Source organism: Pogona vitticeps, chromosome 1 (genome assembly GCF_051106095.1).
Source record: "Pogona vitticeps strain Pit_001003342236 chromosome 1, PviZW2.1, whole genome shotgun sequence".
Classification (NCBI taxonomy): domain Eukaryota; kingdom Metazoa; phylum Chordata; class Lepidosauria; order Squamata; family Agamidae; genus Pogona; species Pogona vitticeps.
Window position 1 is genome coordinate 171,956,357 of NC_135783.1, and position 23,648 is coordinate 171,980,004.

At 40.8% G+C, this 23,648-nt stretch overlaps 1 protein-coding gene across 3 annotated transcripts in view; it reads left to right on the forward strand.

Annotated features, from left to right (window-relative positions):
- TRPM8 (transient receptor potential cation channel subfamily M member 8) overlaps positions 1–23,648 on the forward strand; it is a 69,930-nt gene that overhangs the window by 17,875 nt on the left and 28,407 nt on the right. For 2 of the 3 annotated variants that reach the window (XM_072977338.2, XM_072977344.2), the window contains exons 2-10: positions 206–316; positions 6,056–6,129; positions 7,423–7,579; positions 9,881–10,058; positions 10,906–11,078; positions 11,759–11,933; positions 13,754–13,821; positions 15,900–16,097; positions 23,188–23,290. In XM_072977338.2, the coding sequence (XP_072833439.2) occupies positions 227–316; positions 6,056–6,129; positions 7,423–7,579; positions 9,881–10,058; positions 10,906–11,078; positions 11,759–11,933; positions 13,754–13,821; positions 15,900–16,097; positions 23,188–23,290 (1,216 nt within the window). In that variant the 5' untranslated portion in view covers positions 206–226. Of the gene's footprint in view, positions 1–205; positions 317–6,055; positions 6,130–7,422; positions 7,580–9,880; positions 10,059–10,905; positions 11,079–11,758; positions 11,934–13,753; positions 13,822–15,899; positions 16,098–23,187; positions 23,291–23,648 lie in introns of those variants that run through there. The other variant, XM_072977352.2, reaches the window with a different exon arrangement.

The window sequence follows — 23,648 nt, forward strand, 5'->3', positions numbered from 1 at the left end:
GCAGCAGCTCTGACCCATGTTTCTCCATGGGTGAATCCACATTTCTTATGATTTTATGCTGAAATCATTTAGGTATGTTACCTATCTTTAATTATATTATTCAGGAGTTAATGTGGTTCTACAGCTGTTTCTCCTTATTGCTGTTTTATGCTGATGTTTGTATATGTTAACTAATTATGCACTTATGTGTTTTGTGTGCTGGAAGCCTGTAAATTTCACAGACACCATGAGAAGCCGAAGGAATGGTACCTTGGAGAGCTCAAAAAGTCTTTATTCCAGTATCTCTCGTAGTACAGACCTATCATACAACGAAAGCGTAAGTGATGAGTGAATTATTGTATTTTAAATGTTGTAAGCCACCCAGAGACCTTCGGGTAGTGTGGGCGGCATATAAGTTAAATAAATAAATAAATAAATAATAATGCTCATTCTACACATCTGACATTGGTAAAATACTTCTAGCCTTCAGTTGATGTTAAATGTAATTGTCATTTGCAAAGAGAAAAAAAGAGTTGGTGACAGTCTTCTTTGCTAGTGTTGGATTTCCATGGTCAATTTTGGGGATTTTGGTAACTGATTTTTGTTTTGTTTTGATTTGTTTTATTGTAGTTGAACATTCTATTAAAGATTTTATCAAACACTTGTCATCAGCATGTTGCACGTACCCACATGAGAAACTGCTTAGACTTACGTCCTGTTAAGCTGCTCCTTCTCCTCTTCTGTACACCATGCTTGCAGAGAAGTGGCTCAACTCTTCCCTCACCATTGTTACTTCCTCCACATGGAGAGTGATACGTCTACAGAGTGAGGTTCCTGTTCTTGTGTAGGCTTTCCATGTGAGCAGGAACCCCAGTTTTCTATGATTCTTGCTCATGTGCAGAGTCTAAATGTGAGGAGGAACCTCTCCCTCTGCTGATACGCTGCTTTCCATTTGGTAAAAGCAAAATGGAGAGGGAAGGAACTAGGTGTTCTTCTCTACACAGAAGTGGATAAGTAAGAGCTGAGTATGGCTTTGTTGTTGATGGGACCAAATCAAGGTACTTTGGTTTTAGCTGACCAAAAATGTCAGATATAACTGAACATGGCAATCAGTGTACGTGAACAACTTAAATTATGCTGGATGTCCAGAATGCCTTGTGTACTGTGCACAGGGCTATTATTTTCTTATACCCACTTGAACCATTTATTTGGTACAACAGGTGATTGCGTATGCCATTAACCTTGCTTTTCATCTTATTTATGCACTTCATGTTTTGATTTCTCATTGTGGATCTGAAGTATAAGTATATGTCAGTATCTGGCAGGTTTTTTAAAGCAACATCTGAAAATATACGTGATTGTGAGTTCTGTGCAACAGCGCACACCACTACAACATTCCAATGCATGCCTATGCATAAATCCTTAATTGTGTAGAGTCCTATTTCATGAGATTTAGAAGCTTCTACAGAAGAGAAATTTCACAAAACAAGCATCAGAAATGCCAACAAAGCTTTTCTTGGAGCATGGGGTTTATCCCACTGTTCTTATCACATACTGCATTTGGTTCTGTAATAACAAAAACAGCACTTTAACAAATAATAAGCCTTTTGCCACATATTCTATATGATGCAAGGAGGAAAAAAAGTAATGCTATCTTAAAGGGGGGGGCACAGATTTGTGTTTTTTGGAAAACGAATCTCAGAATTCCCTAGACGAGCAGTTGTTAACCTTTTCTTTATCATGGACTCCCTGTAAATATATTTGTTGCCATGGACCATTAAACTTTAACTAAAGATTTAAAACCCTGAAGTGCATCAAATATTTCTTTAAAATTTCTCATGAAGTGTCTTCAAATTTGGAGAGAAGGGAGAAATAAGTTAATCTGTTAATGCACACAGACCTATTACACTATTTTTATTGGACCTTTAGAAAGTTAAAATAATAATAATATTGCACAGACACTGACAGACTCCAGCTCTTTCTTCCCGTGGCTTCTGACTATTGTCACAGTTGCAAGAAATGTCACATGCTGTCTCTCAGACACTCAGCACTATTCACTTGTATGTTCTCACTGTATGCAGAAATATTAATCAGTTATTTGCTATCAAACAGTTATGTTCATCACTGATTTTTACTTTTGTGGTAGGTTACAAAAGCCAAATTCGACACAAACAAGGAAGGGAAATTAAAATTCTTTCTTTCTTTCCAAAATATCATAACATTTCTTCAAGCGTTAGTGGACCCCCTGTGAGGACATCACAGCCTCCCAGGGGTCTGCAGACCACAGGTTAAGAACCTACGCCCTAGACAGTAATGTTGCATAGGGGATTCTTGGACCTATACTGCAGAAACACAAATCTGCACACCTCTGAGTTTTGCTCACTGCTTCCTCCTAGAAGGATTCATATGTTAGATGTCAGATATTTGGGAAAGGTAGCTCAAAGCTATTCTCCCCATTTGTCAGGAAAAGATGAGAAGAGCCATTTCTGGAACATTAATTCCCTAGGGGTTTTTGCAGTGCCTACCATGATTGTCTGAATGTTCTCCTTTGGAACACTGTGCAAGTGGAACGGAAAGGGTGATGTGTCTAGGGCATGTTTCACTTTAAAGGGAAACGTTATCCTGGGTCCAGTGTGTTACTTTTATGTGCCAAGGTGTAAAGTGAGAATGAGGCTCATGCTGTTGGACACTTTTCCTCTAGAATCATAGAATCATGAAGTTGGAAGGGGCCTATAAGGCCATTAAGTCCAATCCCCTACTCTGTGCAGGAATACAAATCAAAGGATATCCGCCAGGGGGTTGACTAAGTTTCTCTTGAATGCCTCCAGTGTTGGGGCACTCACCACCTCTTGAGGTAATTGGTTCCATTTTTGTACTGCTCTAACAGTCAGGATAATATTCAACTGAAATCTGGGTTCTTGTAACTTGAGCCCGCTGTTGAGTGTCTTGCACACATTTTCTCTTCTCAACGCTAAACATGCTCTGTTTCCCCTGTTCAGGTCCTCCCTCATAAGGCTTGGTTTCCAGACCCCTGATCACCCTTGTCACCCTCCACTGAACTTGTACCAATTTGTCCGCATCCATCTTGAAGTGTGGTGTTCAGAACTGAACACAGTAGTCAAGATGAGGTGTAACCAGTGCCGAATAAAAGGGGATAAGTAATTTGTGAGATTTGGAGACTATACTTCTGTTAATACGGCCTAAATTACCATTTGCCTTTTTTGTAGTCATATTGTACTGTTGGCTCGTATTCAGCTTGGGATCTACGACAATTCCAAGATCCTTCTCTTTCGTAGTTTTGCTGAGCCAGGTATCCCCCATCTTGCAACTGTGTTTGGTTTCTTTCTCCTAGGTGCAGTACTTTCGAAAGCCTGTTGAATTTCATTGTTTCCAGCTCATTGCTCAAGCCCATCTAGATCATTTTGAATGTTCTTTCTGTCTTCCAAGGTGATGGTTTTTCCACCCAGTATTTTGTCATCTGCAAATTTGATTAGCGTTCCCTTTATCCCCTGATCCTAGTTATTAGAAAAGTGAAGAGCACAGGGCCCAGGACTGATTTGTGGAATACCCCACTTGTTAACTCCTCCCAGTTTGAAAAGAAGCCATTAATCATCACCCTCTGAGTACGATTCTGGAGCCAACTGTGTATCCACTTGACAGTTGTTCCACTCCATTCCTAGTAAGCTTGCTGAGGTAAAGGTAAAGGTTCCCCTTGACAATTTTTGTCCAGTCGTGTTCGACTCTAGGGGGCGGTGCTCATCCCCGTTTCCAAGCCGTAGAGCCAGCGTTTTGTCCGAAGACAGTCTTCCGTGGTCACATGGTCAGTGCGACTTAGACACGGAACACTGTTACCTTCCCACCAAGGTGGTCCCTATTTATCTACTTGCATTTGCATGCTTTCGAACCGCTAGGTTGGTGGGAGCTGGGACAAGTGACGGGCACTCACTCCGTCATGTGGATTCGATCTTACGACTGCTTGGTCTTCTGACCCTGCAGCATAGGCTTCTGCGGTTTAGCCCACAGCGCCACCACATCCCCTAGTAAGCTTTCTATTCAGAATATAATGGGCACTTTGTCAAAAGCTTTGCTGAAGTCAATGTATACTATGTCTAAGCATTCCTTCTGTCTATCAGGGAGGTTACCAGATCAAAAAATGAGATCAAATTAGTCTGGCAGGATTTGTTGTTGACAGATCCATGTTGGCTTCTAGCTATTGCTGCATTGCTTTCTAGGTGCTTGCATAGTGATTGCTTTATAATCTGTTCCAAAATTTTCCCTGGGATTGATGTCTGGTCAGTAGCTCCGAGGTTCCTCATTTCTGAAGGCAGGGTGAAAGACGAGAGTGCAAAAAACGGTCTGAAACTCAACATCAAAAAAACTAAGATCATGGCCACTGGTCCCATCACCTCCTGGGAAATAGAAGGGGAAGATATGGAGGCAGTGACAGATTTTACTTTCTTGGGCTCCATGATCACTGCAGATGGAGACAGCAGCCCTGAAATTAAAAGACGCCTGCTTCTTGGGAAGAAAGCAATGACAAACCTTGACAGCATCTTAAAAAGCAGAGACATCACCTTGCCAACAAAAGTCCGAATAGTCAAAGCTATGGTTTTTCCTGTAGTGTTGTATGGAAGTGAGAGCTGGACCATAAAGAAAGCTGACCGCCGAAGAATTGATGCCTTTGAATTGTGGTGCTGGAGGAGACTCTTGAGAGTTCCCTGGACTGCAAAGAGAACAAACCTATCAATTCTAAAGGAAATCAACCCCGAGTGCTCATTGGAAGGACAGATCCTGTACTTTGGCCATCTCATGAGAAGAGAAGACTCTTTGGAAAAGACTTTGATGTTGGGAAAGTGTGAAGGCAAGAGGAGAAGGGGACGACCGAGGATGAGATGGTTGGACAGTGTCATCGAAGCAACCAACATGAATTTGACACAACTCCGGGAGGCGGTGGAAGATAGGAGGGCCTGGCGTGCTCTGGTCCATGGGGTCACGAAGAGTCGGACACGACTAAACGACTGAACAAACAAATAAACAACGTTAGCCCTCCTCCAGTCTTCTGGCACCTCACCCATTTCCCATGATTTCAAGAAAATAATGGATTGCGGTTCTGAGAGTTCTTCAGCCAGTTTCTTCAGTACTCTCAGATACAGTTCATCCTGCCCTGGAGATCTGAATTCATTCAAAGTAATATGGCATTTCTTGGCTATTTGTTTGTCAATCTCCAGCTGAAATCTTGTTCCCTCCACTTGGATTTCATATTTCTCTGAAGGATCATAGTCTGTCCTTTGGGAAAAGCTAAAATATGAATTGAATACTTCTGCCTTTTCTTTGTCATCTGTTATCATTTTTTCCATCTCTACTGAGTAGCTGTGCTTTGTCTTTCTGAATATCTCCTACCCTCCCAACTTGACGAAAATCAATGTAGCAGTTTTCGTATGATGTAGTAAGAGACAGGAGATAGACAAAGACATGGAAACTTACTTTCATTTATCTGGATTTCAGAAAGTAGGTATAAAAGTAGACAGTGGAGGGCATCCTGTTCACTACAGACTCCTGAAATCTCTGGCTTGCTTCTTTGCTTACTTATCCAGTTCTGGAATAAGAAGCAGCAGCATTTGGAGAGGATGAAGACAGGTCTTCTCCATCCCCACCACCCCCCTTTGACACCTAATGTTGTTGTTGATACTTACTTTCAGTTCTGAGCTTGCTTGCTTTCCATCTACGTGCTGTCTTTCCCAGCAGCATAAAGCACTGGTAAGTAAACTCTGGGCTTAAACTTGCACAAGGAGCAACTGGATATTTTTTTCTTTGAGCGTAAACATAAAAATCCCCACTGTGAGCAAAATGGACTGTCCCGTGTGAGATGCAGGGCAATATGATTCTCGCCAGTGAAACAAGTGACTCTTAAAACTCAAGACAACTTTTACAAACAAAAATAGTTCTAGCTTTTCTACTTATTTTTGTTGTTGGGAATAATGCTTTTTTTCCTTCCGAAATAAAGGGTTGCTAAGATACTAATTAGCATTTGGAAAATAGAAATGTTCATTCTGATGTTTCATGTTCATTCCCAAAGGATTTGGTGTGCTTCATTCAAGAGAACTTTAGGAAGAGAGAGTGTGTCTTTTTCACTAAAGATGCCAAGTCAATGTAAGCAAATATTTGTTACCTATTTCTGAAGTTCTGAGTAATGTTTTTTGTGTTGAAACATAGATTGTTTTAATGCATGATCCTAAAAAGTGCACTTGAGTTGTTTGTGCCGTATATGAATCACAGTAAGAACATGAAGAATCTCAAGGCTCATTGGGCATCCGGCCCAGTCACAACTGTCCTCAGGAGAGGCGCTTTGGGTTGTTTTATTATGACTACTAAGAACAGAGCCTTTACAGCACAGATTGGAAAATTAGTGAAGAATGGTCACACATTAGGTTATTCACTAATTAGCTAGAAAATTATATTCATGTTGAAAAGAGGCTCTTTAAATTGGCATTTAAATTTTCATTACATTACTATACTACTATACTAAAAACCTTACCGGAACAAAAGTTAAAATCTCATCTAATCCTTTCAGAAAGAAATAGCTGCAAGAATTTGTGAAAATCCTATTTCTTATCTGTCCAACCAAAAGCCCTTTTCTGACCTTAATTTTTTCCTTCCCTTATGACCTCATCTCGTGGACCTCTCCTTAGTTTAGGCAATGCAGAACTTGAAGTAGGAGTTAAAATCAGAGTTTCTGTTGTGTTGTTCATTGCTAATTCCAACATCTAGTGATAGATTTAATTTTTGTGCTGTTCTATAACAGGATAACTTACCACTGGCAAAATGTTGATTTGATTGCACCAACCCGAAATAAAGATAAACATTAATTGAATTGCCAATTATGTTAGAAAATATCCAACTTAATTGATAACTTAATTGATTCTGATATATTGGTGCCAATCTCTGCTTTGAAGTCACAGCACCTGCTGTGCCTGAGTAATGTTAGGCAGCCACTAACAGTTTTGACTTCACTGAATTGATTGACATCATTTTAGAGTTATGTATTTCATGGTGCATGTTAATGTGGTATATTCATGTCCAGCAGGATATGCATTTATATAATAAATAAACTGAATGATAAATACTTGAATGTAGCATCAGACATTTGCTAAGGAAAGAGAGGGAAAGAAAGAGGGTGGTCCTCCTCCCTTTTGTGTTGTTCTCTGTTGGCTGCAGCCCCTCTGACTGTGGCATGCAACCCCAAAGGAATGTGACCCTGGGCAGAAAGAGCTTTTCTCACCCTTACCTTACAGAAATGCTGTAAATATTTAGGTGTCTGGCCTTGGTTTTGAATTATTTTAGATTAGCTGCTGTCCTTGCTATGCCCCTGAGCAAGAAATAAAAACAAAAACATAAACCCCTGTTGGTTAGCTGTTTTTTCTTTTCCTGTATATGTCTTGATAGTGACCACCTGTGTAAATGTGGGTACTTGAAATCGCAGCACATAGAAGGAACACAGATTAACAATAATGAGAAATGGAATTATAAAAAACACACGAAAGAATTCCCAACTGATGCATTTGGAGATATTGAATTTGAAAACTTGGGCAAGACAGGGAAGGTAAGTCAGTTGAATGGCTTTTTCATTATTTTATTTAGAACCAGTTTTTCTTAATGTTGATGTCTTTAAGTGTTAATTTGATGATAACAGAATATTATTGGTCTGATATACAGTGGTGCCTCGACTTATGACCATAATCCGTTCCAGAAGATGGATGTAACTCAAAATGGTCGTACGTCGAAGCACCCTTTCCCATAGGAATGCATTGAAATGCAATTAATCCATTCCGGCCGAAGAACCCCCCCCCCCCAAATTACTGCAAGACTCATTGGAAACGTGATTAATCTCTTTTGGCTGAAGGGGGGGGGAAACAATCAGGCGTGCAAGACCCATTGGAAACGCACAGAAAACAAATGGAGCAGATTGGAAATGCACAGAGAACAAAGGGGGCAGGTCGGAAATTCAAAGAAAACAAAGGAAAAAGCAAGGGAAGCATGCAGGACCCATCGGAAAAGGAGGAAAAAACCCCAAAAGCAACCCAAACCCTGAATGCCCATTGGAAATGGGGGGGGGAGCCAAAAAACAAATAAACCCCCCAAGACCCATCAGAAATAGGGAACCCAAAAAAAGCAGCCAAACCCCCCAAGGCCGATCAGAAATGGGGGGAAAGCCAAAAAACAAAACCCCCAAGACCCATCAGAAATGGGAACCCTCCCAAAAAAGCAACCAACACCCCCAAGACCCATCGCAAATTGGGGGGAACAAACAAACAAACCCCCAAGACCCATTGGAAATAGGGAACCCCCCAAAAGCAACTAAACCCCCCAAGATCCGTCAGAAATGGGGGAAAACCAACCAACCAATAAACCCCCCAAGACCAATCGGAAATGGGGAAAAACACTCCAAAAAGCCCCTGAGACCCACCAGAAATGGGGGGGAAACCCAAAAAAACAAACAATCCCCCCAAGACCCATCACAGCACTGTAACATAAACCCCCAGCTCAAAACCACGCTGCAAAAACACCCAGAACAGTTCTTAAAAAGCAGAAAACAGCACCTTACCTTACCAGGTAGCCCGAAGCCTCTCTGCAAACATACACATACTCACTCAGAAGCAGAAGGAGGCAGTCCCAAGCCTCCGAAGCCTCCAATGATCTCTAACTGCTGGGGCGAAAGAGCTACAAAGAAGCAGCCTCGTCGCCACCTACAGTTAGAAATTTTAATTTCCCACCTTTTCCCCCTGCCTTTTTCAGTTCGTAAGTGGAAGCTCCGGTCACAAGTAGAAGCAAAATTTTGCTGCCGGAGCTAGTCATAACTCAAAATGGTTGTAAGTAGGGACGTTCGTAAGTCGAGGCACCACTGTACTGTTATCTGCTATATTTAAAATACTATTATTCTAGTCCAATGATGGTGAACCTTTTTGAGCCTGAGTGCTCAAACTGCAACACAAAATCAACTTATTTATTTCAAAGTGCCAGCACTGCAATTAAAACCCAAATACTGAGGTTTTAAGTTTAGAAAAAACAACTGCTCCTACATTGCAAGGGTTAAATGCTTGTGCTTTTTCTTCTTCTTATGGGTGCTATTAACAAATAAATACTTACCGGTCCTCCAATCACCCCTTGGTCTAGCTCTAGACCAGTGGTTCTTAACCTTTGTTACTCTGATGTTTTTGAACTGCAACTCCCAGAAACCCCAGCCAGCACAGTTGGTGGTGAAGACTTCTGGGAGTTGCAGTCCAAAACTCCTGAGTAACCCAAGGTTAAGAACCAGTGGTCTAGACCAGCAATGGTCGCCATTGTACCCCTCCACTGGACCACTGCACCAGCAGAAGGGAGTGCCAAAATCTGGGATTGGAGGATGTGTATTTCTTGATGGCAATTTATGGCTCACATGCCCACAGAGAGGGCTCTGTGTGCCAGCTGTGGCACACATGCCATAGGTTCACCATCGCTGTTCTAGTCTTTCAGCTGAAAAATGGCAGAATTTTTATTAGGTTTTCCTATTTTATTATGTTAAAAAGGAGTTGAGAACTATTGGTAGAAAGGCAATATGAAAATATGTGGGGGTAACTGAAGAAGGAAGGAAAAAAAGAGACAGGACTAATGTTTTAAAATAACTGAAAATCTAAGCCTGTTGTCTGTTTGCACATGCCTATTACATGTTAATTTGTATGTATGCAGGCAAAATGGAAGCATGACTGAGTGTTTCTTATACAATTAACATCTCAAGGCATTAAAGCAGTAATGACAAAAGCTCAAGGCTGTATGGAGGGGGAAGGCATAGACACAATGAGGTATCTGCATGTGACTGAATGGAATCTGCTTTTATGCTCTAAAAATGATGTTTCTCTCCTTTAAGTATATCCGTCTATCCTGTGACACAGACTCTGAAACACTCTATGACCTAATGACCCAATACTGGCACCTGAAAACACCCAATCTCATCATCTCTGTAACTGGTGGAGCAAAAAACTTTGCTTTAAAGCCACGTATGCGTAAAATTGTTAGCAGGCTGATCTACATTGCACAGTCTAAAGGTAAAAGTCTCTTTTTCTGGCCTTAGTGAACCAAACAGTTGCTTTAACTGAGGCAGGCTAGCACAGTACAGAGAAAAGGAGGAGCAAGGGTAAGGCACAGCCTGGGCAACATGTTCTCAGCTATGCTTCACAAATGCAGTCCTTAGAACTGAAGTGAATCTGTTTCAGTGTGAGCCCTATTTCTAATCAAATATGCTCAAGTTCATTGCATCACCTAGCATCCCAGCACCATTCAGACCAAGAGAAGCATTGCCATCTATTTCAGTGGAAAGCGGACTGTAATTTTAACTGCCTGTGATGACTTTGGCTTGTGGGCTGTAGGAGGGTTGGTTTCTTTCAGGATTTGTCTACATCTCAGGCTGTCAAGTCACCTTAACCCATGCAGGGAATCTATTTTCCATGGTGCGACATTTCCTGTAGGGACAAAGTTGATTGTCGGTGTGGGTGTTCGGGAGTCTGCGTCTGTCCTTCTCCCCTCCACCCTTTCAAGTTGTACCGACTCCTCTTGCCTCATATGTGTGCCCCTGGCCAAGTAATTACTCACTGAAACAGCTGCCACCTGACAGAAAAATGAAATGCGGAAAAGAGATGAGACAACACAAAAGTAGTTCATCATGGCGTTTCTTCTAGGTTTAAGAGCAATGTGAAAAAAGTGTACTGTAGTTCCAGCAGTGCCTTGGAAAACACAAGCATTCACTGTGTGTTTGCCAAAAAATAAATCAAAATACTCTCCATAGCCAAGCAGTAGTAAAATCTCATATGCTTTCTCTTTTCATGCTCCAGATTGCATAAAACATTTGGTATGTTCGAAGTCTGAGTCACTTGCTCTTGTCCTCTCAATTCACAGGGGCCTGGATATTCACTGGGGGAACTCATTATGGATTGATGAAGTACATTGGGGAAGTTGTAAGAGATAACACTATCAGCAGGAGTTCAGAAGAGAATGTGGTTGCTATTGGCATAGCTGCTTGGGGAATGATTTCTAACCGGGAGAGTCTAATGAGAAACTGTGATGCTGAGGTACTGACAGCTCACATCTGCGTATTACAGAAGAAGGGGGGGGGGATTTGCTTCCCCTAAAGTCAGTCAGTGGATCCATGTCTGCAATGCCCAACTGAGGCATTAGAATTTAGAACTTTTGCTTACGGACATAGTATCTTGGCTTATTGTTCTTGACACTGCCTTGAACAGTAATTATTCTCTATTTATCATTGAGGAAATCATTAGACATGATATTATAATACATCTATTATCTTACAGCCAATTAACTACATTTTGTAGACCATTGGAAGGGCTTGTCTGAACCGTTTTGCTGTGTGAGGCAGAATGGGAGATGTTGACCCACCTCATAAAGGCGTGTAGTACTCAAGGCTAACCCAGTTATTTTGGCACATGGTGCAAGAAAGAAGGAAAGAAAAAAAATCCTACAAATATCCTCTGTTAAAAAAAATAAAGTAGAAACAAGTGACTTGGAATTTATTGTTGTCCTTTCATGATGCTGAGATGTGCTTAATGGCAGGGAATTCTAGATGACAATACATGATTGCACAATCAAAGTTGGTGACACTGATTTTTAAGTGGATGTCAAGATGATTAAAGATTATGGACTGGCTGAATATACAGAATAGTTAGTCACCTTTATTTTTCAGTTTGGTGTTAGAATTAGCTTATTTTTAAATAATGTCTGGTTTGTTTTCTAGGTGCATTATTCAGCACACTACATCATGGACGATTTCAAGAGGGACCCATTGTACTGTCTGGATAATAACCATACACATCTAATTCTGGTTGATAATGGTACTAATGGATATCCAGCCATAGAGGCCAAGCTCCGAACTCAGTTAGAAAAATATATTTCAGAACGCATTATTCCAGGTAGGATTCTCTCTGGGATATTGTACTCCAATTCAATGTCCCACTAGTTGAAGAGCTGCTATTCTACTAGTTGTGGACTAATGTCTTTAATAGGACTTCTGTAAAATGCCATGAAGTACAGTTTCTGGAGGCGCAGCCATATTAGTTTGTAGTAGCAAAGCCAGGAAATTAATCTGTTAATTTACAAGGTGTTAAAATGTTCTGTATTCTGCTTATTACAGCATGTAGAACAAGCTTTCAAATTCTCTCAGTGCTTCTGGATATTAAGCAAAAGCCAAGATAAAAGGAAAGCAGAAAAGAGGGAGAGAGGGAGAATAACAGTGATCAAAATCCACTTGGCACAACTTTGCTGCATAAATGGTGGCACTGTTAATCTTTATTTTATTTTAATTTAAAGTTTTCTAACACCCCCCTTTGCAAATTTCTGAAGCTCCTTAAGGACTTGTTTTGCTTTGGGAAGCCTTTGGGAGATAGAAATAGTGGGAAAAATCACCTCTGGTGATCCCACCCCCAGAATGAGTCTGCTGTCTGCAATCTGGTGGCAATTTTCTGACATTAAAGCCTCCCTCTCCTGTTCTGGGGTTCTCAAACTGTGACTCTGGGGAGCAAATATCAGTGATAACAAAGACTGTCTTGTGTGTTTGAAGATAATACAGCACTAAAGAAACATGAAAGTTTTTTTCCCACCCTCAAACTGAATATTTATTCTGGTGTTATGCTACTTAATGTGGAAAGTATTTAACAATTCAGAAAATGTAGATGCAGAAACTATGAAGTCTCCACCTGACCTGGGGAAACTGAGAGGCAAACTGTATGTCATGGAGATTACCATATTTCTTTAATGACTTGTCTGTACCCTACCTTCATTTTAATACTAGAATTATTCAGGTGAGGAAAGCAACAGCATTTCCTGTCTTGCCTCCCTATGTGGTATATTATTTACAACTTAGCTTATTTCTAGTTTCGAAGCCAGACTAAAAGGAAAAGAAAGACTCTCCCTGACCAGAGGGAGATAAAGCAGAAAGCTCAGTCCACCTCAGTTGCACATCAAAGTTAGGTTGCCCCAACCTTAGAGACGAAGACGTAAGCAACAAATGTGGCTTTCCATGGCAACTCCATCTTGGCACTCAGTGAATGCCTACACAAGAGTTCTTTTCTTTTTATATTAGGAAGAAAAACAAGGTACTGTACTAGATGGATTAATTGTAGGTCTGCTAATTTAGGAATGAGAAAACTCCTTGTTTTCTATAATACTTTCCTGATCTTCCTTTCATAGTAATAATAAAAACAATGCAGAAGTTGTGAAATGTTTCCTCCTTTAAAAGGCAACCATTTTCAATTTGTAGAAATTCCAGAAAATACACTGTAAAGAAATGTCTGTAAAAATTGCAGCAATTGCTAAGAGCTATCTGTTACGAAAGACAAATCACATGAATGTAAATCACTGAAATAGATGACCATAAGGACATTTCCTTCCACAAATTCCTCTTAATTTGGTACTCATTATATATTTATCAGTAGTGTTGATTAATAAAGACCTTTATAGGTATTCTTAAAAGCATTCTGAACAATAGAATCAGAACATAAAATCACATGATGCAAAATGTTGTGGAGCCTCCCAGAGAGAGTCCCTTTAATGATGGAAAAGCCATAAACTTTTAAATAAATGATGATATGAATGAATTGGTTTATAAATGAATACATATGATATGAGAATACTGAGAATTGTGAACTATTTCAAGTGTAATAGAGGACAGATGTGTAATGTGGACTCAAACGTATATATTTGTATTTTGCTTATTATGGAATTTGTGTTTTAGATTCTAACTATGGTGGAAAAATTCCGATTGTGTGTTTTGTACAAGGAGGAGGAAAGGAAACTCTGAAAGTAAGTACAATGTGTCCCCCGCCAAGCTCTGCTTCTACCCTTAACTGCTTCAGGATAAGTGTGATGTTAGAACAGAACAATCCAAAAATTTTTGTTGTAGATTAGGAACCCATTTTCTAGGACAAGGAAGTTTTCAAAGAAATATCGATTCCACATGTAAAGAAACTTCTCTGTTCTCAACAAATGAAGAACAATTCTCTGATCAGAGGTGTTTTAGTATCAAATTTCCTGTAGCCATAGCCATAAACAATTTTTCATAGGCTTATGCCTGTTTAGATGTTTAAGCTTTCCCCCCTTGAATCACAGTCTGAGCCCTCAGTTGCCTTTCTTGTTGTTATAATTGTTTCACATCTCTGATCCCTAAGAATTATTGGTCTCTTTTTATTTATTTATTTATTTATTTATTTATTTATTTATTTATTTATTCATTCATTCATTCATTCATTCATTCATTCATTCATTCATTCATTCATTCATTCATTCATTCATTCATTCATTCATTCATTTTTGGAGGGTGTGTGTTATTCAGCTGTGAACTAAATAAAACTTAGAGGCCTTCTCACTATCTAGATGGCATGCTGTTCCCTCAAAAGTTACCAATGGGAACTATAAAAATATCCCTATGAAAAAGAGGATTTGTCCTTGTAGTAACAGTATGGTAGAATCAACCAGATACATAATATTACACCACTGGTTCCATCATGAACCATGTAATAAGTTTATTCTTCCTTTGCTTAACCGGTTTTCAGGCTGTCCTGAAACAGAGATCTCACATAAACTATTTTTAGGTTTTAATCTCCAGATTAGTTTACCTGTGACTGATTTCTTGCAGCTGCATGCAAGGTACATAAAGACTGAATGGATAATGATTTTAAGCTATAACTTGCCACCCAGAGTAGACCTTTGGTCTAGATGGGTGGGGTAGAAGTCTAATAAATAAATAAAAATAAATGAAGCTTTCCATTAACTCTTTCCCCTCTGTTTTAGCATTGTGACCTGTCCAATAAATGTAATCTGTATTATATTTAATGTCTTTTGCTGGTCATGGACCATAATTATAAACAAATGAATGAAAACTCAGAGGCTGAGGCTTTTGTGTTTCTCACATTTAAATTGTTCAAGAGCCTGTTTAACTTCATCCTGCCTGTTCCATATTTGTCTGGTTTTTATCCATGAAATTATGCTGTGCTGCTTTCCTGTTCATTCTTTCCCCCAGTGAACTTCGTTCTGAGGTTGGAATTATTGGCTCTTGTAGTGCAAAAGGGAGCAGAATTTCTCCTCATAAAGTTCTCCCCAATGTGCAAAACTTAATTAATAACCAGCTAATTATTAATATTCTGTGGATAGGTGATCACATATAATATTCTTAGAGGTATAAAAAGTGTATGTTCACCCTTGCAATTTATTTCTGAGCAATTCTATCTTAATTTTAACAATTTGTTTCATCTTGCAATGATGTAAATTATTCTACGGATTGCTGCTCACTAAAGATCACTGAAGAATAAAGAGAGGTTGTAGCTCACTGGTAGAGCATACAGTATGCCTTGTATCCAGAGGTCCCAGATTCAGTTCCTGACAATCTCCAAGTGGTGCTGAGAGCCCCAGAGAGTTGAGTGATGTGGGTGACAACACTGGCTGAGATGAACCAATCGCCTGCATCAATATAATGCACCTTTCTCAGTTTCTGTGTAGATAGAGATTTAACAAAATTGAGCCACTGTTTACATATTCTATTCTGAAACATACTTAGGTGGTGGCTAGTCTATCCTTTTAGTAGTTAATCAGGAAATTTCACAGAGTGGTGAAAGGGACATTTCCTAGAGAAGTGGAGATAGTTGGTTTGTTGTTGCTCTGCTGCCTCAGCTGACCCTGGCAGTACAGCTTACCAATAACTGGTAAAAATCAGAACAGTCACCATGTGGGTGAACTGATATGGCCTTCAAAAGAGGTGGTTTAATGTCATATAAAGCCACCACAGAACTTGTATGCACCCATATGGAAGACTGGAGAGAAGATCTATTGGAGCAAAGTGAGTCTTCTTTTGGAACCTCTGTTCATCCTGATGGTTTCCTCTACAGGCAATTAACACATCAGTCAAGAACAAAATTCCATGTGTGGTAGTAGAGGGTTCTGGCCAGATTGCAGATGTGATTGCAAGCTTAGCGGATGCAGAAGGCACACTTACCTCCTCGTCTGTCAAAGAGAGATTGCTCCGCTACTTGCCTCGCACCCTTTCAAGGCTCACAGAAGAGGAAACTGAAAGTTGGATCAGATGGGTGAGTCATGGTCTGATTGCTGAGTTTCTGCACTAGAACCCCTTGGTGCAAACAAAGCACCTCCTCAGTGAAAGCCAGCATAGAAGAAATATGTCATATTATGATTGTTGTTGTTTAGTCGTGTCCGACTCTTCATGACCCCATGGACCAGAGCACACCAGACCCTCCTGTCTTCCACTGCCTCCCGGAGTTCATATTGGTAGCTTCGATGACACTGTCCAGCCATCTCATCCTCTATCATCCCCTTCTCCTCTTGCCTTCACACTTTTCCAACATCAGGGTCTTTCCCAGGGAAATGTCTCTTCTCATGAGATGGCCAAAGTATTGAAGCCTTAGCTTCAGCTTCCACATTATGCAAGGGATGGCTTATTTGTAGTTTAGGTCTGCAGCTAGGATTAAGTCTTCTTAACCAAACACCAGTTTTTAGTCAATGGCTTGGAGAAGAAACCCTTGTTTACAATGTTAGGTCTCATTTGTTCCTTTATTAAGGCACTTGAAGCCCTGCTTTTACATTTGATTTGCAGAACAATTTACAAAAATATGTAAAACAGTTTTAAAACCTAGTAACTTCGTAATTAGACATTAAATATTTATAAATCTTTTTTAAAAAAACAGTTTTTCCAAGAGAATTACAGTATAATTCCAGGAACAGATAACATCTGTAAATGATGCATAAATACATTGTATGGTTTTTTCTAAAACTGCACAGTGAACTGTGCTTTCCAGAGATGGGGGGAGGAGGATTTCTTAATTGGGGTTCAGCCAACCTACCACAGGTCAAATCCAGTGCTGGGAACATGAGCAGGGCCTCCTCAGCTGAGTGTGAAGCACAGTGAGCATTTAAGGGATATCTTCCCTTCTGTAGATTCTGTAATGAAAAGTGGGTGCAAGGGAGAAAAGATCAAAATAGATATGCAAGATAACTAGTCATTAAATCTGAAACTACCTCTGGGTAGTTTGGGCGGCATATAAATTGAATAAATAAATAAATAAATAAATAAATAAATAAATAAATAAATAAATAAATCATGTCTTTTTTCCAAAAACAAGATTCAGATACACTTTCAGGTCTATAAAATCAAACTTGCTAACAGATAGCATACCAGTGACAGAATAATGCAAGCTAATATTCAGACTCTGAGAAGGTGAGAAAAGCTGCTGAAGTGAGAACCACACAAAACCAGCACTTAAGGGTTAGCTGTTAAATGTAGTTTGGCTCCAGTGCTGCTGCTGTGAGTGAAGAGCTTTCCACATTTGTGAGCATCTGTACATATGAAGTGCTGTGGGTACCAGAGAACATAGTGGGAGCAAGGGCAGCCTGTAGTCCCAGTCCCCCCAGTGGGTAGAGAAGAAAGGATAGTCTTTCCCACTGGCCTGGTGTTTGGTGTTGGGACAGTTTTTGCTTCTTCCAAAACTCAGGATCAGGATTGAAGAACCTCTTTTCTCATGCCTTAAGTAGGATGACAGGATGATGATGGGACTGTCTTGATGATGTGCAGCAAACCAGGCTCTGCTTCCTGGCAAGCAGCTAAATGGAATTCTCGAAACATCTCTTTGACCCTTCTCAGGATTTTTGTTCTTTTGTATCAGAAGGAGAAAATGAGTACATGGAAAATCATCCTGTTCTGTTTTTAGAATGGCAGCAAACCCCAATGAGGGCGTAATTTATTTTGGGGAAATGACATTCTCAATTAATAGCACAGAGAGTGTCTCTTTGGATCCATTTCCTTATGACTGTAATAATTATAGAGGGCAGCAATGGTTTGTCAGAAATGCTTCTTTGTGCTCCTAATGAGGCTCGATACACTTTGTGCTCATAGTGTTGCTTTCCTTGTATGGATTTTTAAATGGCACCACCTTACGTTCTGTTCCTTCTTGGATAATCTGAGCATTTGATCCAAAATGTTTACTTTAGTCTCTTGTAAGAGTAATTATTTCCGAAGTTCACTTTTTGGTCTTTTTCAGTAAATTGGTAGCTTTGTAGGAAAGATCAGAAAGATTATGTAAATAAGTGGCATCTGTAGGAGCTATCTATACACTCCACATTTACACGTGCCCGACATCTTACACAGAAAGTGGGAGACAGTGTTCACTTCAAGGTAGCATCCTCATGTGGGGCTAAACAGAAAAGACTAATGGGTAGGGCTTGAAAAATTTTAGAATGTCTCACCAGTCAGTCAAAATTTTTACCAGTCAGCATGACCAAACTATACCCTTGCAATTTATGTTTAAACTTAAATTTTAATTTAAACTAGGCACTTTCTACATAACAATGCATACAAACCCAAAATAAATATACCCTCAAACTTGCATTGCTTTATTATGTGCATGCCTATGGGGTCATGAAGTTTGTATTTTGAATGCCTTTCTTTTGAATGTCATGGTGGTGCTGCGGGTTAAACCACAGAAGCCTCTGTGCTGCAAGGTCAGAACACCAGCCGTTGTAAGATCGAATCCACGCGACGGAGTGAGCTCCCGTTACTTATGCCAGGTCTTGCCAACCTAGCAGTTCAAAAGCATGCAAATACGAGTAGATAAATAGGTACCACCTTGGTGGGAAGGTAATGGCGTTCCATGTCTAGTCGTGCTGGCCACGTCACCATGGAAGATTGTCTTCGGACAAATGCTGGCTCTATAGCTTGGAAACAGGGATGAGCACCATGCCCTAGAGTCAGACACGACTGGACTAAATGTCAAGGGAAGCCATGACAACCATGAACCTATACCAACATATCACATGCCCTACACATTAAGCTGGCCACACTCTAGACCTACTGTTTTTGATTTCACATGTGGCAAGTGATCTGAGGGTGAGGATCGTGAGCTCCCACCCTCTGTCATGGACACACCACTTCCTGCTGAGATTTAAGCTGTCTGTGGTGACCTCTCCCCACGGGAGAATGGACCAGTGAAATTGGTCTGCCCTCGCAGGCTTCTCAACCCAGAACAGCTTTGGGGGGCCTTAGGACCTGGTGGTCTGGGATGACCCTGCTAACGTCCAAGTCAATAGATGGTATCAGCAGCTGACACAATCACCCCCGAATGCCCTCTTTGATCCAGAACTCGCTTTTCTCCCTGGTATACCAAGGGCTATGACGTTAGCAAGGGGACAACTAGAGAGCAGGTGCAGGAGGAACCAGTTGGGTTTTATTTCAGCTGCCATTAAGATCATGACTGGAAGGTGTCTTAAAAATGTCAAAAAGGACATTTAAGATCAGGATCATAGGGGAGGCCGCGAACCAACAAGCACAGTTGTTACAGATGGTTTGTGACCTGACTAACTCCAGTCAATCAGGGCCTCACTTTTATTTTTCCAGCAATCAGTTTGCAGACTTTTTCAGATAAAAAATTTAGGCCCTCCATGCTGACTAGAGATGGGGTCAAAGCTAAAAACGAACCAGGTGATTTGTCTGAAATTGCTAATTTATTGGTTTGGATTGGTTCAGGTTTGTCCCAACTGGAGAACCTGAATTTTCCCGAACCAAGAAATGTAGGGGCAATTTATGAACTTCCTGGTTCGTTGCCCCCGTCCCACTCCCGTTGTCTCCCTGCCTTTTCCAGCTGCTTCAGTCATCTCAAAAGCCCCACTGCAGGCTTGGGGGGGGCATTTGCGCATATCCCTGCCACTTAGCGGGTAAGCCTGCACATGCACAGATGGCCCCAGGGCTGCCTGACAGACCTGCTAGCTAAAATAAACAAATAACATCATTATTATTACTTAGTTAGCCAGCCTCTTAGCTGGGTGGAGGCCATATGTGCATGGCCCCGCCTCTCAGCTGGGAGACAGGAACATGTGCAGATGGCCCCTGGCTGTCTGACAGCATGGCTAACTAAAAAAATTATAATAAATAATATTTTTTGATATATTTTTTTAGCTGGCTTGTCAGCTGGTTGGGGGCCATCTGCACATGTCTCTGCCTCTTAATGGGGAGGTGGGAACATGTGCAGATGGCCCCCAGCCAGCTCAGGCGCTGGTTAATTTTATAAAATTTTTATTTTTTAAATAATTTTTTTTTAGTTATCTGACCTGCCAGCTGGCCTGGTGACATCTGTACATGTCCCCGCTCTCCACCTAAGAGATAGGGACATGCTCAGATGGCCCCAGGCTTGTAGTGGGGCTCTTGAGATGGCCACAGCAGCGAAGGAATAGGAGGCAGAATGGAATAGAAAGGTAGGGGGACAGTGGGAGAAAGAGTGGGGGCAATGGGAAGGGGGCGGGGGACAAGCCAGGTTATTGGGTTTTTTTTGGTTTTTTTTTTAGAAAACCACCGGAGTGTCTAAAAAAAAGTAATTCCCAAATGAACCAACAACTCAATTCATCGTTTGTTCAGGAAAAATGGTAACTGTGTGCTTACAATTACCCCATTTGGGCAGTTCGTGCCCATCTCTAGTACTGAACTTGGCTCCACCAGCAGATTAGACGACCCGGGGATGACCATTGCTGTACTGGCTCTCTCTGCCTGACTGATTCAGTTTGACCCTTATCAGTGGAGGAAGCTTCCAGAGTGCTGGTGAGCTGTCAGCCTCTCACCTCCTTGCTTGATCCTTGCCCAGCTTGGCTGAAAAAAGGTGGTAAGGGAGCTATGATTGAATGGATTGTGAATATTGTAAATGCATCCTTGAGGGAGGACATCCTCCCTCCACACATTAAAGAAACCATCATCCAACTCATCATCAAACTCCTCCCAATTGACTTTGGACAATCTTAGTAGCTTCCGTCAGATTGCCAATATATCATTCTTGGGCAAGGAGATGGAGAGGGTGGTGGCAAACCAGCTACAGGCCATACCTGGAGGAGCAAGATTGCTTTGATCCGTTCCAGTCCGGATTCAGGCCATGACAGGGTACTGAGACAGTACTGGTTGTGCTGCAGGATGTCCTTTTAAGGGAGGCTGACAGAGGCGGATACACCTTTTGATTCTCCTTGTTCTCTCAGCAGCTTTTGATACAATTGATCATGGTATCCTCCTGGACAGACTCTCAGAGATTCGGACCAGAGGCCTAGCATTGTGCTGGTTCTGATTCTTCCTCAAGGACCAGGTCCAGAGAGGGCAGCTTGGGGATAGTGTATCGGCCCCTTGGACCCTGAACTGTGGGGTTCCTTAAGGGCCTGTCAATATTTCTAGTGTTGTTCAACATCTACATGAAGCCACTGGGGGAGATCATCAGGAGATTTGGCGTGAGGTGTCACCACTATGCTAATGACACCAAGCTTTATCTCTCCTTTACCACCCCTGTAGTGGATGTGCTGTGGGTTAAACCACAGAAGCCTCAGTGCTGCAAGGTCCGAAGACCAGCCGTCATAAGATTGAATCCACGTGACGGTGTGAGCTCCCGTCGCTTGTCTCATCCTGCCAACTTAGCGGTTCAAAAGCATGCAAATGCGAGTAGATAAATAGGAACCACCTCAGTAGGAAGGTAACAGCATTCTGTGTCTAAGTTGCACTGGCCATGTAACCACAGAAGATTGTCTTCGGACAAACGCTGGCTCTATGGCTTGAAAACAGGGATGAGCACCACCCGCTAGAGTTGAACACAACTGGACAAAAATTGTCAAGGGGAACCTTTACCTTTATCAGCCAAGAAAGGAACGAAGGAAGAAGGGGAGGGGAGGGAGTAGCCTTGCCTCTGGATTAAAAAAGTCCAGCTTGGGCATGGAGCAGGGTAGGACTCGTTCATGATCTCCTGAAAGATGTCTGCTCAATGGAAAATAGCTCTCACTGAACCCTTCAGTGAGTGCTTGTAGGGTTGTAGCTTTAAAAGCAGTATAATTTAAGTAGCCAGTAGCAGTATCATTTGTTGCAACCATTAATATTAATATTTATTTATTTATTTAAAATATTTCTATCCTGCCTTTCTCCTCAGAAGGACCCAAGGCAGGATAGAAATTGTATTAAGATTACACACAAGCCCTTCAGAAGTGCTGTCCAAGATATTGCTCATAATATAGAATGAAAAAAAAAGGATAGAAAAATAGCTTGAGCAATGTTCCCTAGTTTATATTCTCTTTATATAGGATACTGTCACTGAAAGTGAGAGCACAGTGACAGTAAAAAAAAGGAAGTGGTCTTTGTATGTTTTAACTTGATTTTTTAAAAGGTGACTGCATGATGCATGTGGAAGTGCAGATTATTTTGACAAGAATCACTTTGTTTTGATCAGAAGCAGAGTATTTTACTCTTCTGCCATAGGCCATCTATTTTAAATTGGATGTAGAATCGCCATATGAGAATGTATATGTTGTCATTCGTCTGTAACAAACTGTCGCACTGGTTGCCTCTCACAGCCACTTGCCCCTGCTGCTGCGGTGTTATTTTAAATATTTTTTAAAATAAATGTATTTGTTGCTATCTGGTATAGTGCTATATCAGATAGCAAGAACTTTTTAAAAATTAAAACAGAGCTTTGCCCTGCTCTTCATAAGTGGTACTGCCACTCAATTCCCCCTACAGGGTCTGGGTCTCCATAGCTGACTGCCTTGCCAGTGTGCTGGTCGCTGCTGGGCAGGAGCCCCTCCACAGTTTGTAGATTAGTGGAGTGCCTATCAGCTGTTCAGCAGGCTCACCTACCCATTCACCTAATCCCTGCTGCAGCATGCACTGGCTCCTCCTCCCCTCAGCACAACTGCTCCTACATACTTTCCATTCTGCAATTTTCAAAGTAGCTGACAGAGAAATTGATTTTTTGCTTGTTGATTGATGCAACATTTTTGATTTTAATAGAGGGAAGGCTATGGAAACTGCAATGATAAGCATTTGCACCTCCAAATTACCCACTGCATCAGTATGTACAGGATCAGAAATTACAAGGCTTGATGTTACGTCCCCTGGGGAAATGGATCTCCGACACCTGTTGTTTAAACAGGTCCATGTTCCTAGACAAATATACATTGCATATATACTGTATATACTAAATATGCACTACATAAATTAATGGATAGTAAAAAAAAAAAGAAATTAGTTCCATGTCATAGACCTGGAATGAACTGATGTTTTACTTCCATTTAGCAACAGGACATTCCTTAGAGAAAGAAAAATATTTTGATTGTGAAAAGTCTTGGGACGGATTAAAATTTGACTTTCTTATGCAGATCAAAGAAGTGCTTGAAAATCCTCATCTACTCACTGTCATTAAAATAGAAGAGGCTGGGGATGAAATAGTGAGCAATGCTATTTCATATGCTCTTTATAAAGGTATGTTGGCAACTTTACAGGGGAAGAAGAAAAGAAGGAGGAAAGGCAAAAAACTGTGACATTTTAGAGGCTAACAAATTTCTTTCAATGTGAGCTTTCCTGGATCAAACTCCACTTGAGATATGGCTCTCTTTTAATTTCATATTGTTCAGGTACCCCTGTTTGTACAAACTAATTATTTGCGGTTTTGGCATTTGCCAAAAGAACACAAATTACATGAAAGTTTGCTTCTTACATGTTTCAGGTCTTTCATTTTGTCTATCAAGTGATCTGTCGATTGTGAGCCATAAAACAAATATTCTTCAAGATTTGTTCATGAAGATCATTAGGCCGAGCAGAAACAATTACATAAAAGACA